The 17,903-nt window shown below is 50.5% G+C and overlaps 1 protein-coding gene across 3 annotated transcripts in view; it reads left to right on the top strand.

The window, feature by feature from the left end:
- LOC146176133 (beta-1,4-glucuronyltransferase 1-like) overlaps positions 1 to 17,903 on the top strand; it is a 310,593-nt gene that overhangs the window by 26,425 nt on the left and 266,265 nt on the right. For all 3 annotated transcript variants that reach the window (XR_014701498.1, XR_014701497.1, XM_084582462.1), the window contains exons 4-5: positions 1,227 to 1,653; positions 2,569 to 2,841. Coding sequence is in view for 1 of the 3 variants with exons in the window: in XM_084582462.1 (XP_084438588.1) it covers positions 1,227 to 1,653; positions 2,569 to 2,841 (700 nt within the window). In the remaining 2 variants the exon portion in view is untranslated. The remainder of the gene's footprint in view (positions 1 to 1,226; positions 1,654 to 2,568; positions 2,842 to 17,903) is intronic.

Here is a 17,903-nt window from a genome sequence, read left to right as displayed (position 1 = left end):
GAACACACATAAGTACAGTTTGGTGGGAGGTGTGCACGCAACATTGAAATAAAAACCAAGAAAACTAGCTCATCCTTTTCACTCACGTGGCGAACTCTTCTCAAGATATAAAGTTTTATTTTTCGACACTTTCTCTCGCCCTGTCGAAAAAGGAAAGCTTGTGTCGTCTCCTGTCCTTTTGTCCTGTGAGGCGCTTACTACCCTCCTTCATTGCTCGCCTTAAACCTTTAGCCACCATTTCTGGGCTTGAGCAGCTGTGACGATTGCGGCAGTGAAATGCAGAACACTGCAGATGCATACGCAGCCGCAAATAGACGCTAGTCTGACAAGGACGTAGGAGAAGCGGCGCGTTCGAGAGCTCCCCGAGCGTCTGTATCGCAGTCTGCTAGTTAGATAAACGCCATGAGCTGACGACAAAACGCTGTGATCAACTCTATTCCAAACAATCGAATGCTCTTCGAGCGGCTGCCCCCTCGACCGCCGGCGTCGGGTGGCGTTTTACGGGCTGGCGTGTTGCACCGTTACACCATCCTTGGGGAGGGTGTGGAAGCCTGAGAGCGAACTCGTCTCATGAAAGCTCAATTGGGGCCTGGATGTTGACGTTTCGCTTCCCGGATGAAGAGAAATCAGTGCCCGGATGAGGAAGAATCGGTGCCTGGATGAAAGAGAATCTTTTCCCGGATGTTGGCTCGCGGTTTTATAACAACTGGAGCTAGAAGCATTTCATTCTTAAAAAACCCGTTCACATGAAACTTTTCCAGTTGATACTGCTCAACATTACGGTGACGTTGATGCGTAACTGAACGCACAATAAATGAAGAGGCTTTGCACAATGCGACACACGTCTTGAGGGCAACAAAAAATTAGCAGTGGTTGAACGCATTCGACGAGCAATACTTCCGCTTTGCTTGGGTTTGCTAATAACACGCGTTAAGCAGGCGTCATCGCGCACCTTTCACGGAAGCTCTTACGTTGAAAGTCAGTCGCCTGTCAAGGCCAAATGTCATTGGCCATGGTCAAGTGGTCAGTCAGTCGCGTGGTGATGCACAAGCTTACCATAAAGGATGACACACTGGGCTAGTCTTGTCGCTAGACAGGCTGTTTCAGTTTCGCTCAGCTTCAAGGTGACGGAACCGAGTGGTCTCTGCAGAGAACTATGTCTCTAAATTTCGTATGTGCAGCCGTGAACAGCCTCTCTTGACTCCCTCCTCATTTGGTGGGTGCAGGTATAACGCAAGCTTCCACCTGGTCTACCCGCTCAATAGCCCCGGCTCGCACCAGCCGCCGGACGGCTCGAACATCCTTCCCCAGGACGACATCAGCAGCGGCGGCGTGGGCGGAGCATCTCCCGACACGGCCACGCCAGTGTCGCCTCTTGGCGGCTCGTCTGGGTCGTGCGACTCGTTGGCGGCTCGGCTGCAGCGATCCGTGCCGGGCCCAGACAACTACGACCTAGGCGTGTCGTACCCGGTGAACCTGCTGCGAAACGTCGCTAGGCGCAACGCGCTCACCGAGTTCGTTCTGGTGCTGGACGTGGACCTGCTACCCAATGACGGCCTCCACTCCATGTTCGTGGCGTTCGCCCGCGAGAATCGCCTGTTTGTCGAGTCGCACCGCGACGACAAGACCGTCTACGTGGCGCCCGCCTTCGAGGTGAGCTGGGCTACCCGAGACTCGAGGCTTGAGCACACTATGACAGCAGTTGGGGCCAGTGAGCGGCGGAACGTAGTGAGGATTACACACCGCGGAAAGAACAAGAGACACTCTGCTTATAGACCCTTTGCAAAACTCTGCAAGTCAGCTTTGCTGCATAGCAAAAGCCCATTTACCATGATGGCAGCGCTAGTCGAGGGCAGGAGTTGGGTGCAGTGCAGAGTACTTCTATATCAAGCCTGATGTCATGCACAAAACCAGAAGGAGGTGGCGGTGCAGGGAGAGAGTATGAATGGCACTTGTGAGACATTGGATTCCAAGAGGAGCTATCAATCTCACAATTGCAACAGTAATACAAAGCAGAGGGGTATGCAGGAAATGGACATGACCATTACTACCACAATAGATGTCTCCTGCACTGCACCCAGTTCCTGCCCTCAAAACAGATTTGGCCGCTATGGTAAATGGATTCCGAAGGCATAACACCTCTCATTACACACTTCTAGAATGGTAAATGGGCTTTTGCTGTGCAGAAAAGCTGATTTCCAGAGTTTCGCAAATGGTCCACTGTCTCTCTCTGTTTGTCTAGTTTCTCCCGCGACATGCAACCCTGTCTTAAACTAAGCCTAGTGTATGCAAAAGACTGCCTAAAGCGTGAGTGATGTAAGCTCAAGTGATCCATGGGAAATAGAAAATTGACAGAGTTTAAGAAGCATGTTTTACTGCGAAATTTGCTTCATGGCTCGTGGCCATCGCTCACGCATTTAAATGTCGTACAAGGCTGCAGTATACACGTGCAGTCAGTCGATCGAAGATCGTTCTCGGACGCAGTTTGATTGTTGAGTCGTGCCCCGCCCCCACTGCGCAGTGCCCCACCAGCGGTCATTAGGGGCCAATGATGCCGATGATGTGCAGGTGCGCGACGGCGTTCCCTCTCCTCGGGACAAGGCCTCGCTACTGCAGCGTGTCGAGGCGATGGACGCGCGGCCCTTCTACTTGGAGCTGTGCTGGAAGTGCCAGAAGCACACGGACTACGAGGCTTGGCAGCGGGAGCCGCCGGGAGACCGGCTCGCCGTGCTCTTCGAGGTCCTGTGGCGCGACCCCTGGGAGCCTTTCTACTTCGGACGCAACTCGGCACCCTTCTACGACGAGCGCTTCCGCCAGTACGGCTTCAACCGCATCAGCCAGGTAGGAAGGCCGAACACCTTTGGGTGTACACGCATATAATGTGGAGTTTTAGAACGGGGGACCCTATCTGTTAGGGGAATGGGGTAATATAAAGATTACCGCACCCTCTGCCCCTTCATCGCAGCATTCCACGCATGCGCATTGTCGCCTTGCAATTACACTATCCCTCTAACTGATTGGGTCGCCCTATTAAAACTCCCCATCATCAGAACATCTGCTCTTGCTTCACTTTCACCGTGCGTTCGCTAGGTGCACGTTGAAGCCAACGAGAAAGAATGATGACGTTCAGATCACTTCCTTTTATATTCCTTCGGGCTTGTGTTCAGTACTCGGCGTAATTAAAAAGGACTGAGGTAGTACGAATTGAAGATAGCCCAGCTCTGCGAGTTACGTTTTCTAACGGCATGCAGGCTGGCTCCGCTGAAAACGGTCTGGGTGCTAAAATAGAGCACCAGATGAAAGGCAAGTTCGTCACGAATAGCTATTTTCTCAAGTGCCCTGGGGTGATGTCGCGAGATTTTCTTGTAGCGCAGAAAAAAAAAAAAAACGAAACAAAACGAAACAAAACAAAACGTGTATGTTCACCTGGGTATTAAAACTTATTTCGTTGCAGCTCCTGCAGCTCAACTGTGCAACGAAGATGAAATAAGAAAAAGGAAATGCAGAAACCTAAACGAAGCTAACTCGCGACACCCGACGTCTTTGCCAACGTCGCTAGTTCGAATCGTAGTACGGCGGCCCCAGGCTGTTCCGGAGTGGGAGGTGGATGAGCGGAAGGGAGGCGGGTCGAATAGAAAACCTGGGATGCTGGGCGGTATAATGCCCGTATCAGCTGACATTCCGCCATTTTCAGCGCCGGTCACGTCGCCTGAGTCCGTCTTCACACACTGCAAGATTAGTTGTGCTGGCCGGTTGGTTGTTCACAATTCTCGAAGAAGAATGAACGGAGACATAAGGCGACACACACGGCAGCGCCGTCGCCATCCTTCTCTCTTCGGCCACGTCCGTCGCGGTCTTTTAATAATCCCTCAATCCACTCCTGAGCCAACGCGACGCCGATTCCGGGTCTCGTGGGCCAAACTACGATCTTCCCCTTGTTGTAACAGCAGCGAAACGTGGAATTGGTCATTCGCGCACATCAGGAACAAATAGAGCACACAAAAGGCTTTATTTGCTTTTCGGGGCTCCATCATAAACACGCGTCTGGAGAGCCGTGTGGGTACGATGGGTGCTTCGTATTTCTCCCTTATTTCCGTCGCGTCGCTCAGTTTCTTCCGAGTAGGAAGCACGCGGGGCAACAGTGTCAGCGAGTGTTCTTTTGCTCGTGGCTTCCAAGCTGCCGAGAACAGATCTGAACCCTTGCGTCGCTCGGTGATAAAGCGCCGCCGACGCGCGCTTCGCGGCCGCCTCGGTCCCCGGGAGATTAATGCTGCGGACACCTTGCGTTGTCGTGCCGCATATCGGCGTCGTTGGCCCCTGATCCGAGCAGCGATCATTTTTTCCCACAAGCGTAAAGTGCAAGGAGCATCAAGCTGTTCGCTAGGGACGAAGGATCCCCGTATGAAAAACAAAAGGAAGTTTCGTTTGGTAAGGCTTTTACCGTCACCCTTTGTTCACATAAACGTTAACTGCATGATTGGCTGATGCTCAGCCCACTCCGGGTTCGTGAGATAGCTGCTACAGGTGTTCAGAGAGCATCGACTCCCGGATTTAAATGCCTCCCCTTCACCTACCCCCCCCCCCCCCCCCCCCCCCCTTTTTAAAGAGATGTAATTGCGAGCAATGCGAGAGAGCTAGCGAAGTATAGAAATGCATACGTCAATGCGTACTTTCTCGTGGAGCATGCGACTTTTTAACGCAGTGTGCACCATCTGAGGGGCAGTCAGCGGCGTGTTTGTAGACTTGCGGCGTCTGTGAAGAACGGAGGTGAATGTTTTGTCTGTCGCACCGTACTTCGTGATACGACACTTCAGGCTGTTTGCCCATAGGGCAGGAACACACTCAGGGTGCTTTTTTGGTGTCTGACCGAGAGGTGACCGATTTTGGCGCTGCCAGCGTGCACTACGCTTTCCTCTACTCGATGACATTCAGCGCTGGTGTGCCGCCGCCGAAAGTTCATCGCCGCTGATAACATGCGGTGTATGACTGAATGAAGGGGTGCTCCGTGCAGGATTTCATTTGATAGTGTCATCTTCACTCTCGTCGTAAGCTGGGGAAGATGTTTGCATGATACTGCAGCGTTGTAGTGGCAGCGGCGTCGCCAAGCTGGCGGTCGCCTCTTCCGCGAAGCAAAGTGAACGGAACATAGCGTTGCGTCTGTCGTGCCCTAGCGGCCCCTTCTCTTCCCTTTGGGGCGAACCTTTGGCGTGACCCCGGAGATATATTCCCGCTTCCTCCCTTCTTCCTCTGTCTAGAACATATGTACGGGCTCGCGCTTTTTCTTTTCCGCTTCCCCTGGGGCGGTCGGAGGCCGAAGGCAAAGGAAGGTGAGGGAATTCGGGATCGGGAAGGGCACTGTGCTGGCGCGCGCCGGTTTTCGGGAAGCGTTCCTTCTTTCCCATCTGATGGATGGGGCACGCCTGTGTCCGTAGCACCTGTCGCCGCTGCCGTGGCGGCGAGATTCCGCCGGTCTCGCCGAGCGGGACTTGTTTATGTTGCGTGCTGGTTGCAGGTTCCGGTTTGCGGCTGACCTCACGGCGGCGGGGGCGTTCTTGGGAAGAAAGGGTTCCGTGCGACTTGTTGGGGCCAGGAAGTTGGTGGACGAGAGGAAGAAAAATTGGGGATTAAAAAGGGAATGTTACTGCAAAGGTCGACGGGGCGAAGACCTCGAGATTTCGCCGCATGTTGTTCTGCCGTGCTTTCCGTTGCGGGGATTAGGTTTATGGTTTATTTGCTCATTGCTGATGGCGTTGTGCGGAAGGTCCGGTTCACATCAGTCGGGAAAGTTCGTAAAGAGAAGAAAAAAAAGTGTTTTTTTTTTTTTTTTTTTTTTCTCGCGAAAGGAGGGCTCGACCTTCCACGCGTTTCTTGTAGCAGTCGCAGCGAGAGTAGTAACAACAGAACTGCAAATACCTAATGTCTTCGAACAAGATGTTGAATGTAAGATGCCTGTAAGAGCGCAAGCGTCTACAATGGTCTGTGACAGTTTGAAGATGGGCCAGTGGTCGATGTGGATCGTGGTGGTGGCGATAAGTGGTTGTATGGCCAATAACTTGACGACGAAAAGGAGTATGCTGATTACTTTGATTAGATGACCAATAGGTGAATGAAGGCTATAGCTAGCCACCAACCCGCCGCAACTTCCGCCAACCTTTACATTCCAGAAAAATTATCATGTGTGAAGTCCAGGCGTAGAGAGAATACATTTGATAGAGTAAAGGTATCCGCTATCGGAGGCAAGTCACCATGCTTTCGCATCACATATCTGATCGTCTCGTAGATTTTTCACTTTTACATGAGTGATAGGCCTGAGTTTTGTTATTATTATTATTATTATTATTATTATTATTATTATTATTATTATTATTATTATTATTATTATTATTATTATTATTATTATTTCGCCGTTGTCAATAGGCACCAGTTGCGTTTGGGAGTCGAACCTGTTGCTCTCTGGTGTTTGCGATGTCTGTGACATTTGCACTGCGTTTCTCGCAGCATCGAGAGAGAGAGTGCTTAGCCGACAAGAGTCACGAAATAGTATTCGTTGCGCTATTGAGCGAGATGTGAGATTCAAGGAACGGAGCGCGGTAATATATTGACCCGATGCCCGAAACCATGCTCCTCCCATTCCCGGGCGGTCTTTTCTTTTCAGTCTCCTTTTGTTTTTTGTTTTTCATTGTTTCCAATGTTAGTTTCGACCGCTTTCACATTCACGGCCGTCGCTGCGGGTTGGAGGATTTTTTTTTTTCGCCGGAAACGGTGGTCCTAGGAGCGGTCGAATTCTGGCGAACAACGTGGGCGGCCTGCGGCGACAGCGAGTACGTGTTTGCGCTTTTTATGAGCAGAAGTAGGAAAAAGAAAAGGGTGGGTAGGGAAGAAAGGTTGTTGCAGTTCCCGGAACAAATGCGATTCAGCGAAAGAACCTGCGCAGCGAGCGCGGTGTGTCGGGAAATAAAGGAACTACTCTTCGTGGGCACTTCTTTGCGTCGCGTGCTGGGGAGCGGCGCTCGATTGTTGCCGGCCGGTTGTGCAGTCGTACCTAGTTCTGAGAATTCGTGGGTGTGAGCAGTGTTTGTGCCATTTGGCAAAACGAGTAGGTTCTAAGAAGCCAGCGACAGTTCGAGCAGTTACACCACGGACGACTTTTAATGCGAAAACATTTCTCGGTCCACGAGGGGTGTGGACAGGATTTGAGGATAGATCATGTCCGCACGAAGTGTCAGTAAAGATAGTAACATTGTTATCACTGGGTTTCGGACCCGCACCTGAACAACAGACCAGCTAGACAAACGTCATGCTTGTGAACAAAGGTGGCGCAGCGATCGGCAGCGACAAGGGTGTAGGCAAAAACGCAGCAGCGTGCCTACACTGCGCCAAGCGGCGCTGTTTTCGAAACCAAGCCTGCGCGTCTTTTGTGTAAATAAATGTTTCTGTTTTTGCCTGCAAAGTATTTCCGCAATTTTTCAGCCTATTAACCAGATGCAGATACCGCGCAGAGGCTGTAACAGCCTTACTCTCCGTGGCAACGACAGCGCAGCTGCGGTGGGTGGCAGTAATAGTGACTGATTAAATTAAAAGAAAGCGAGAAGGCGCAAGTGTAAGAAATACCAGTCATCTACACTTTTCAACTTCCGGGCCTATTGCTAGCGCATGTAAGAAGAAGGACGACATTTATTTCTATCTTTATTTCTATATGACGAACGTGCTGATAAGCTTTCAGCTTCTCCAAGCACTTTAGCTCTGCAGAACGTAGAATATTACCGGCAACCTAAATCCTGCAGTTTCTTTGAATAAGAACTCGATATTTTACTTCTTTGTAGATTCACCTATTGCGCCGCCAACTTTTTTTTTTTTTTTTTTTTTTTTCTGCTCGACGAAACAGACCTTTTAGGGAATAGTCAAGGCCCTTCACATGTTGATGTATACATGGAGGTCCGTACGAATGCTCTCATTTTGGTCTTTTCGTTTTGTAGGAGAGATTCATGAGCGCAAATGCAAATGTTTTCTTGAGCTAGCAGCGAACATTGCGCTCACTCTGCTGAGCCGTTTTAATATACCTTGAAATTTGTTACTCAAATACACGTTGTTTATCCTGGTTGTTTCGCATCGCTCTCAGTTGATTTCGCGTTTTGTCTTTAAACTCGGTACACATACCATACTTATCCATACTCATCCTGCTCGATACCATACTTATCCTGCTTAATCAGTGCCTGTGTGGTACGTCGATATTTTGTGTTCGTCAGGTTCTGGACGCGCGTTGTCCTGTCTCTTGTGTTTGTCTTTTTTTGCGCTTACTTTTCTCCCATACGATCATGAACCAACTAGCCCAGCAACAAGTTTTACTTCAGTTCTGGACGACCTTTAAGAGAAAATTCAGATGATCTGGGAAATAGCGCTGCGTGACTTTCTCGAGATCCATGCGACGTTTGTTCGCTTTCTAGGACCGATGATGAGTCACTTGTTCAAACTCGCAAAAGCGAAAACAGAAGAGCGTGCTGCTTCACAAGTCTGGTGCTGTTTTGGGAAACATTGCGCTTAACCGCTCGGTGTGACCGCCAAAAGTAACTGGAAACAGTTTTGTGTCGGGTAATAGTGCAAATGAATGATATCACAGAGCGCGGCTTCCCTGCATTTGACGTCGTGCCTAAACTTACGTTTATAACAAAACGTACACCGCCTGAAAGCATTTGTTCTTGCGCTATTCGTCGCGCGACATCAGAGCAACCACGAGGGTTAAGAGCCGCAGACGAGCTGATCAAGTTTTAGTGCAGAAGTGCAACGCACGTAGGCCGAGAAAGCGATCCGTTGCCGAAGCTAAGGTCTGCTTGTCGCGCTTCACGCTTCTGTCCTTCCCTGTTATCTCTACCCGACAGCAGAAACTTATGAAAACAGGTTTCGTTTTTTTTTTTCTTGAACCGCACGACAGCTTGCCGGAATATCGAAAATTGTGCTTGAAAACACAGCAAGCGCCGCACATCTAATGCAGACGGCCCTGACATTTGACTACACCACGAAATTCAGTGCTGTCACCAGCGCCGCCGCATATCCACTGACGTCACGGGCTGACCCTTGTCTTCACGCCTCGTGTAAAACTGCAATAGACTCACACTGTGCAGTAAATGTCGTCATCTTCATCAAATTCCCACTGCAACAAACGGCCGTACTGTGCAGTGAACATCATCGTGTTCATGACGTTCAATCTGCGCCGCCCCTTCGTTTGCGTCATACACAAACACCATCTGTCCAAGTAAGGCCGGTGATCGCTAGTGTAGTGTCAGGCGAATCCACCAAGCAGCCTTGCAAGGCTTTTCCATTACTGCAGCCAAACAGACTTAAACACACTCCAGTATGTTTTTGTTTGGCCTCGTGAACTACCTCCCCTCTCTTCCACGTCATTTAAGCATGGCTGGAATTACCGCTAAGCTTGATTTGAGCGCTTGAAAGCGCTCCGAGGTGCAGGGCACGCACGCACTAACGGACGCATGCTGAACGTCAGCAGTCACTGAATCAATGAACAGGGAATGCTAGATATTGTAGGAAAGTAATCGCCACTGCTTGTCTTGGTATCAGTTATCCTTGGTTTCGAACATTAGAAGCTTCAGCTCAGCTGACGCAACAGAAGCCCTCCACTATGGCGTGTCTTTCTACCTTCATATTTCTGACCTCACTTCACGGTTCAGGGCCCGCTTGCACGAAACGATCTTAAGACTGTCTTAGCTAAGTCCAGACTTAACTGGAGTCTAAAGGATAGGTCGCTAGCATGGCCGCTTAAGACTGAAGTCAAGACTGGGCTTCAGTCCTGACTTGAATAAGTTGCTTGTACGTACGACTGTAGGCCGGCTTAGTTAAAACGCAGGGACGCCCGGTATCTAAGTCGAGAAATTAGGAAAATACAGGGATGCGCTGGCCCTGTCCTCGCGGTAAGATGTAAACATTCGGTCAATTTTGCACTGTGCAAAATCCGTGCCATTGCGTTTTGCGGCTTAAGATTGTGTTACTAGCAAAAATGCCCCAAGTGGTTGCTGAGGGCGTTCAGGGACGTCACTCTGGTAAACACGAGCCGAACCGAAGCTTTCGGCTCGTTTAAGTCTGGACCGTATAAGTCTGGACTTAGCTCCAACTTTATCGTGCAGGTGTCCGCCGAGGCTGTTAAAGCGCCTTGTTTTGTCTGGACGTCAGCCTATTCACTTATAGACTATGCTTTGATCTTAGCCAAAAGGTGTAGAAGCGATTATTATACAACACTAGCGATGCTGAAATTGGTATGATTACAGAGACCTGCTAGCGTGTACGCGTGCTGTACAAGCGTACTTCTGCTGCGTAAGAGCAGTGGCGGCTGCCTGGCCAGGTGGGGCGCTCATCTTCTTGATATAATTATCATCATTAAACACTATCACCACCATCATCATCAAGCTGGCACGTCCGCTGCAGGAATTAATCCTGTCCTTATCTCAGCACTACTATAATTTCAAACTTCCCAACCTCATCCGCCGGCCTGATTTTCGGCCGACACCTGCTACGTTGCCCTTGCCATCGAATCCAGTGAGCCACCCTTAGCGAGCTTCGATTTTATTGCCTCCTGATTACGTTTGCCCTGCCCATGCCCGCTTCTTCGTGATTTCGACTAGGCTGCCACTAACTGCCATTAACTAGACTCTTTTCGTTAACCATCATGTTACCTATGCCATACTCCCACGCTACACTGAATTCATTCACGCGTGTACGTACCACGCACTCTAGAACGCAGAAAAGGAGAATGCCTGGCAGCGCCCCTCGCTCTGACTAAGCTGTGTCGCTAGCTGCAGGCCCCATCTTGCGGAAATAGGCGATTGAAGGCTGTGTAATGGGAAGGCCTATAATAGCGGGTGACGAACTCCCCCTCGCGAACATTCCGGGGAGTACGCGGCGCGAATCGGGACAGTTCGAAAGGACCTGAGCAATTCGAATCGTTGTCCTTACGTTCGATGTGGAGTCGGGAAGTGCGGAGAATAAGGGAAAAGGGAACCCGCTCGCTTAAGGGACGGAATGTAGACTCCGACCGAATCGTCGTGTTCGTGTCCGCGCATACAAAGAAAGAAGGACGGAAGGAGGGAAAGAAAAGACGAAGACATTTGGTGCGAGCAAAATGCCATCGAGAAAATTTGGTCGAAAGAACGACTTGAAAGGCACGAAGAGTGCGAGGTTTTATTAGGGAAGCTAAAAGGGAAGAAAAAAAAAGGTGGAGAGGTGCGTTTTGCCTGCAGTAGAGGAATGTAATCGCGGCCGCGTGAAAACATCGCTATTGCGTTCGCTGGTATGCCGCTGTAATGCCTCGAAAGGAAACCCACATGGTTACAAAGGAGGGAGAGCGGCGTTGCAAAAGATTAAAAGGCCAAAAACTAAGACTGAGAGAGCGGCATTGCAAAGGATTTGGAAATGGCCAACCAGGTTGTAATGGGACCTCTCAGGAATTTAGGTTTTTCGAAAGAACACGAAGGAAAAAATTATTGCCCGGAAAGGTTGGGTTACAGCTTCGTACAAAACAAAACGGTGAATGTATGTGGGAAGACGGCGGATGTCATGAATGGTGCGCTAGGAGAAATAAAAGGGAACCCGAGTGTATAAGGGGAAGACGGGAGGTACAGGAACAAGTTGGGGAATCACTGCTTGGCGCCGTATGTTTGGTATACCGGCGTCACGTGCCTGCACATGTAATCTGTGCTATGACGATGTAGTTTCTAGAGTTCCCTTTTATTGCGGAACACGTCAATGTGTGCATGCTGCATTTCGGTGTACGTTCACAATCTGTCCTTTTTGTCTGATTTCTTTCTTTTCACGTGAGCTGTAGCGTTCGCGCGCTTTTTATTTGTCGTCTTGTCCTGCGCTGTGCTCCAACCGCGCGTGCGTTTTTCGCCCCGCGTTCTGCGAAATTGCGGAAGCTCTGTGCGCTCTGGGCCGTTGATTGCTTTCTTTTTTTGTTTTCTCGACGCGTCGTCCACTTCTCGACGCTGTTCTACGCTCTTCGTCTCACCGGAAAGTGCTGCGGTAACGGTGGTGGCGAGCGCAAACACTCTCCAATAGGGAAGAAGAAGAAAAGTCCTCTAGAAATAAAGCAGTAAAAATAGGGACGCCCCGAAAGTGGTTGTATAGTGGTCGTGACGATGTGGCGCCTGGACACTCCGGAATAGAGAAAAATGCGGCAACAAGGAAAAAAGCGATGCAAATAGGGAGATAGAGGAAGCGAAGAAGGGAGAAATACCATTTCCTGACGTTGCGTGGGCACGCACGATTACGCCTATACGCGTACGAGGGAGAAAAAGTTTTTTTTCTTAGTTTCGTTGCTTGTTTTCTTTTCGCCGTTCCTTTTTTTCCCTATGTGTATGTACGGGGTTGGGCAAATCGGGCCGAGCAAGTGCAGTGCTAAAGAGGCACCGAGGACAAGATGGTGTCTCTTCCCCTTTGCGCAGCGGTGTTCCTCAGGGAGAGTGAGATATAGGGACAGGGTGCACGGAGTTGGGAGAACGTTCCAGGACGCCCTGTGATTCCTTGGCTGCCGGGTGGGAGGGGAGGCAGGACGCGAAATGGGTCAGGCCGCCAGCAGGAATGGGGATTGCGGCGACGACGGCCGCCGAACGCCCACCGCGTCTCCCGCATCGTCCCCGAAAAGTAAATACGTTTAGGGGATGAAGGAAAGTGTCGCAGACCCTGAGCTGGAGGACATTTCGGGCAAACCAGGCTGTGGGGATATTTATACGGGAGAGAGTGAAAGCAAGAGAGAAAGAGGCGCGGTCGAAGGGCGAGAGCGGGTGCGAGGGAAGAAAAGTAAATTACAAGCGGTGTTCGCTGCTGGCACTGGAGGATTCCGCGCGAGGAGGGAAATACCGGGGAAATGAAATAGGAAGTGGCTAGTTGCGAGTGGCGAACACAAGAAAATAGAATCGCTGGAAGGCCCGTAACAACGTTTGGTAGAAGAAAAGAAAAATTAAATGGCATCGTGAAATGCGAAAAAGCCGACATGACCATCTTATGCAGCTGCACGGAAAGCTTATGGTAGATTTTCTGTGAGCAAGTGGCTTGTTTGGAAAGGATGAACGTAGAAGAAGCAAAAAAGAAAAGGAAGAAAGGTTGAGTGTAAGAAAGGCGCATGTCTAGGCATTAGGCCTAGGCGTAGGGTGGTGCACCGTGCTGGGGATTCTTAACGGAAGTGAAAGGATGGACAGGGTTAGACTACTTGGAATGTCTCTAGGGGGTTGATGACGGGCTGTAGTGTGCCCGAACAAACGATGTACTGGCGGACGCACAGAGACATTGCTGCGGTTTGCGGATACATTGAACAGTTTATTCATTAAATGATCAAGTAAGGTTAGAAGCGAAGTACGCAGTTTCGTTATATGAGGCTGGTTCACATCGGGAAAGTGAAGTAAAAACCTAAATGGACGTGAGAAAAGAAAATTGAAGGGCATGAGCAGAAGTGAATGAGAGGGCAATAGAAGAACTGAGAGAGATAGAGAGGGAGAGAATAGGGAGCGAGGAGGGCCGACGTGTTTTGTGCACAGAGCTCTCTCCGTTTTCAGAAAGAAACGTATTTTTCTGGCATTCTTGTCCTCTTCTGAAATGAGCGACAGGAATGCAGTACAGTTGGGAGCAGCGAATTTAGAGGGAAGCCACAGACGACCCAGCATGACAGTATTGGGCGAGACAAAAAGCTTTAATTGTTTGCACATTTTAATTCAAAACTAGCTCGCGTGAATAGAACTTGGGGAAAATGTACCGGTGTGGACAAAAGTAAACGGTACACGCTTTTTCCCTCTACCGTTTTTCGCGCATTGCATATTTGAAACTGGCAGTCTTGGTATGTGCGAACCGGTAGTGGACACCAGTGCTCTTTCACTGGGACAAGTATTCTTTTCTTATCTCCAGTGTAGAATGCGTGATTTTAATTTGAACGGAAAAGCGTGCTCCGTTTATTTATGTCCGCACCTGTACATTATTCACATGCTCTCCATTTTTCCCCCTTTCTTTCAGTTTATGAGCGCAGTATCCGGATTAAGATTGACTTCAGTGTTTCTCTTGAATAAAGCTTGGGCTTACCCTACTGAAAAACCGAAAGTTCTACGTGGCAATAATCTTATAAAATCTCATCTAATCGCATGGACTCTCATACGGTTCACATCATTATCATAAAATATCGTCCATAATTTATGATAATGTTCAAGAAACTATGGGACCTTATGCAATTATATGCGACTTGTATGTGATTTCTTATGTAAATTGAGTGAGATTGTGTGAGAAAATGCGAGGTTATTGCCTCATACAATTTTTTCAGTAGGGTATTAATGCACGAATACATTTAATGGCTAGATTTCCACCTTCCTTACCCTCCTTATGAACCGAGAGGAAATGGCTCTCGAAGCTAAGCTATACCCTAACTGCTTAGTCCAGACAGAATGGATTTCTAAAGAAAGAAGAAAAGAATAGATGCAATAGAAAAACATTGAATCAAAATAGCCGCATTGCAGCATTACATCGCCTCCGCCCGAGCGTTGTCTGAGTGTTTAGTAGGAAACAGTTTGTCTTTGCGCGGGCAAGGGCAGCCGTGACAGACGCCATCAATGTTATCGCACTGCAGTGCCCTTCTACGCTGTATCACGGAGATTTTAAGTTCGGAGCTCTCAGGCGACGCCTTGATGCCGGCTGAAAAAAAAATTGGCAGAGGCCTAGCTTGGTTAAGCCCGGAAGGTTGCGAAAGCAATACCCATGGCTAGGCCCAGGTTCAGCTAATGTGTAGCTGGTGGCGATACTGTGGTGAACTATGGCTATGAGTAATCACTCTGGCTATAGCATATGGTCACAATCGTTATTACAAGTTGCTACCTGGATATTCTATGTATAACTAGTAGCGAGGCAAGGAGTGCCGTGGCTGCAACGATGTACCTGGTTGTGGGTGAGGCTATGACAGAATGTACCATTGCCGCTCCAGCACCGGCCGTAAAGGCATTCTTTACGCCAGCAGAAATCAGCGCATTCCCCGTCATCTTTCTCTCTATCCACTTTCACTCCCACCTTCATCCCTTCCCTTACGGCGCGGTTCAGGTGTCCACAGAGCAAGTGTGACAGATACTGCGCCTTTCCCTTCCTATGAACCAACCAACCAACCCCGTCATCTTCCACAGTTTGTGCCAAAGAGGCTGTACGTTCACGCCGAGCTGCATATTGAGCACGTTGTTTCGCACGTCTCGCTTCTCGCTCCTCGGTTGTCTCCGCATCACGCCGTTGTTTCAACCTCTCATTACGACGAGCCGCCTTAGCAGTAGGCGCCATCATAGTCGTGTGCACCGCCTCTTCTCACAGACGACACAAGTCGGTCGCCTACTTATACAACTATATGACGTCACAACACCTGTGGCGCTCCTCGTGGAGAGACCGAGAGTTAGGCCGCCGCTTCATGTGCGTCGCCGCCCCTCGCGAACGGCTCAAGTTGGCCTTCTACCATGAGTTGGCCGCCCAGCTCTTCGGCGTGACGTCACAGCACCTGTGGCGCTCCTCGTGGAGAGACCGGTAGTTAGGCCGCCGCTTCACGTGCACCGCCACCCCTCGAGAACGGCTCAAGTTGGTCGGCCAGCTCTTCGGCGTGACGTCACAACACATGTGGCGCTCGTCGTGGAGAGACCGGGAGTTAGGCCGCCGCTTCATGTGCACCGCCGTCCCTCGCGAACTGCTCAAGTTGGTCGCCCAGCTCTTGGGCGTGACGTCACACGGGGTTACGCAAAATGTCATTTCATGTGCACCGCCGCGCTACGCGAACGGCTGAAAAGTGATCTTAGTATTGCTTTCGCAATAATAAAGTTGGGCAGCACGGGTTTGTGCACAAGCACGGCACAAAGTCCCATTCGAAAGGCATTCCACGCTGGTCGATTGTCATGGACTGGGTTTCAGGACTGCATTTCCTTGTGGATTCTGATATCAGCATTTTCATGTGCGCCGCCGCCCCTCCCGAACGGCTCAGGTAGGCCGCCCAGTTGTTGTTGTTGTTATGAACTTTATTTTTCCACCGATGTAGGAGGCCCCCTACTCCCCGCCCCCGGCACGCAGGCCTATGGGACGGAGGCCGGGGCCTCCGCGACTAAAGACAGGCGAAGTGACAGTGCTTCTTCGCGGCTTCAGCCGCCAGGCGGACAGCTTGCTGCTGGTTGGCGGGGGACTCGCTCCGAAGTAGCAGTTCCCAGGCTTCTCTACTGTTTATGTTTTCCTTGGCGCCAGGGGAATCAAGGCATTGCCAGATTATGTGATCAAGAGTACGCCTTTCTCCGCAGGTTTCGCATTTATCGTCCGCCTTTTCCTCCACTTGCGTGTGGAAAAGCCAGACGGGACTTGGGAAATTCCCAGCTTGCAGGCGCCGCCAAGCGACGGCCTCCTTGTTAGTTAGCGTTCGGTCCGGTGGTGGCAGGGACCTTCTGCTAAGTCTGTAGTGTTCTAAAATTTCCTTATAAGTTTGCAGCCTCTCGTCCATCCCATCGCAATCAGGCGGTTCTACGGCTGCCCGGAAGTAGAGAGCTCGGGCTAGCTCGTGCGCCGCCTCGTTGCCGGGGACGGACTCGTGCGCGGGGGTCCAAATAATTCGAATCTTTCAAGTTTTCCTTTTTCTAAAATTTTGGCTGCCTCCGTCGAGACCCTCCCTTTTGCAAAGTTCCAGACAGCTGTTTTGCTGTCACTAATAACTATGCTGGCTTCCGTTCCAACGCAAGCGAGCGCTATTGCAACTTCTTCAGCCGTGTCTACATTTCGGCTTCTAACGGACGCGGCGGCGGCGGGCACGCCGCGGCCGTTGACGACCACAGCCACCGCCGCCCCCGACTTCCCGCTAGCCGCGTCCACGTAGCGACCTCCCCCGGCTTCATTTTCCCCGCTTTCTTTGCGAGCGTCTCGGCCCTCTTTTGTCTCCTCTCCTTGTTGTACGTAGGGTGCATGTTTTTAGGTAGGGGGGGCACTATTATTCGGCGTGACGTCACAGCACCTGTGGCGCTCCTCGTGGAGAGACCGGTAGTTAGGCCACCGCTTCACGTGCACCGCCGCCCCTCGCGAACGGCTCAAGTTGGTCGGCCAGATTGATTGATTGATCAAAACTTTAATTTCCACCGATTTAGGAGGCCCCCTACTCCCCGCTCCTGGCACGCAGGCCTGAGGAACGGGGGCTGGAATCTCCGCCAGCTCTTCGGCGTGACGTCGCAACACATGTGGCGCTCGTCGTGGAGAGACCGGGAGTTAGGCCGCCGCTTCATGTGCACCGCCGCCCCTCGCGAACGGCTCAAGTTGGTCGCCCAGCTCTTGGGCGTGACGTCACACGGGGTTACGCAAAATGTCATTTCATGTGCACCGCCGCGTTACGCGAACGGCTGAAAAGTGACGTTAGTATTGCTTTCGCAATAATAAAGTTGGGCAGCACGGGTTATGTGCACAAGCACGGCACAAAGTCCCATTCCAAAGGCATTCCACGCTGGTCGATTGTCATGGACTGGATTTCAGGACTGCATTTCCTTGTGGATTCTGATATCAGCATTCCACCGACCACTAAGGCTGACCGCAGTTCCAGGTCTTTGGAACCTGCTCCGTGCGGCAAATTCTACACCCATTGCTATAGCGGTGCATGTTTTGTGTATGTACATAGCAGTCGACGTTGACCGGCTTATCCTCGGTTCCAACTTTACACAAAGCACTATATACACTGAACTTGAGCCCAGAAAGCTACCGCAGGAGCGCTGAGGGTGCTTTTCCCAAGCGCCTAAGCGTCATGCTAGAAAACGCTCTGAAGAGCACAAAATAATTTGCAGTCTTGTCAAACATGCAATAATACAAATGTCTAGATCCACCGAAAGTCCTCCTCTTCCTACTCATACTGCTATACAAGTATTGCTTTTATCTTA

This window comes from Amblyomma maculatum, chromosome 10 (genome assembly GCF_055883805.1).
Source record: "Amblyomma maculatum isolate TAMU_Amacu chromosome 10, ASM5588380v1, whole genome shotgun sequence".
NCBI classification, from domain to species: domain Eukaryota; kingdom Metazoa; phylum Arthropoda; class Arachnida; order Ixodida; family Ixodidae; genus Amblyomma; species Amblyomma maculatum.
The sequence above is the reverse complement of the archived record's forward strand: the minus strand, read 5'-3'. Positions and strand labels throughout refer to the sequence as shown.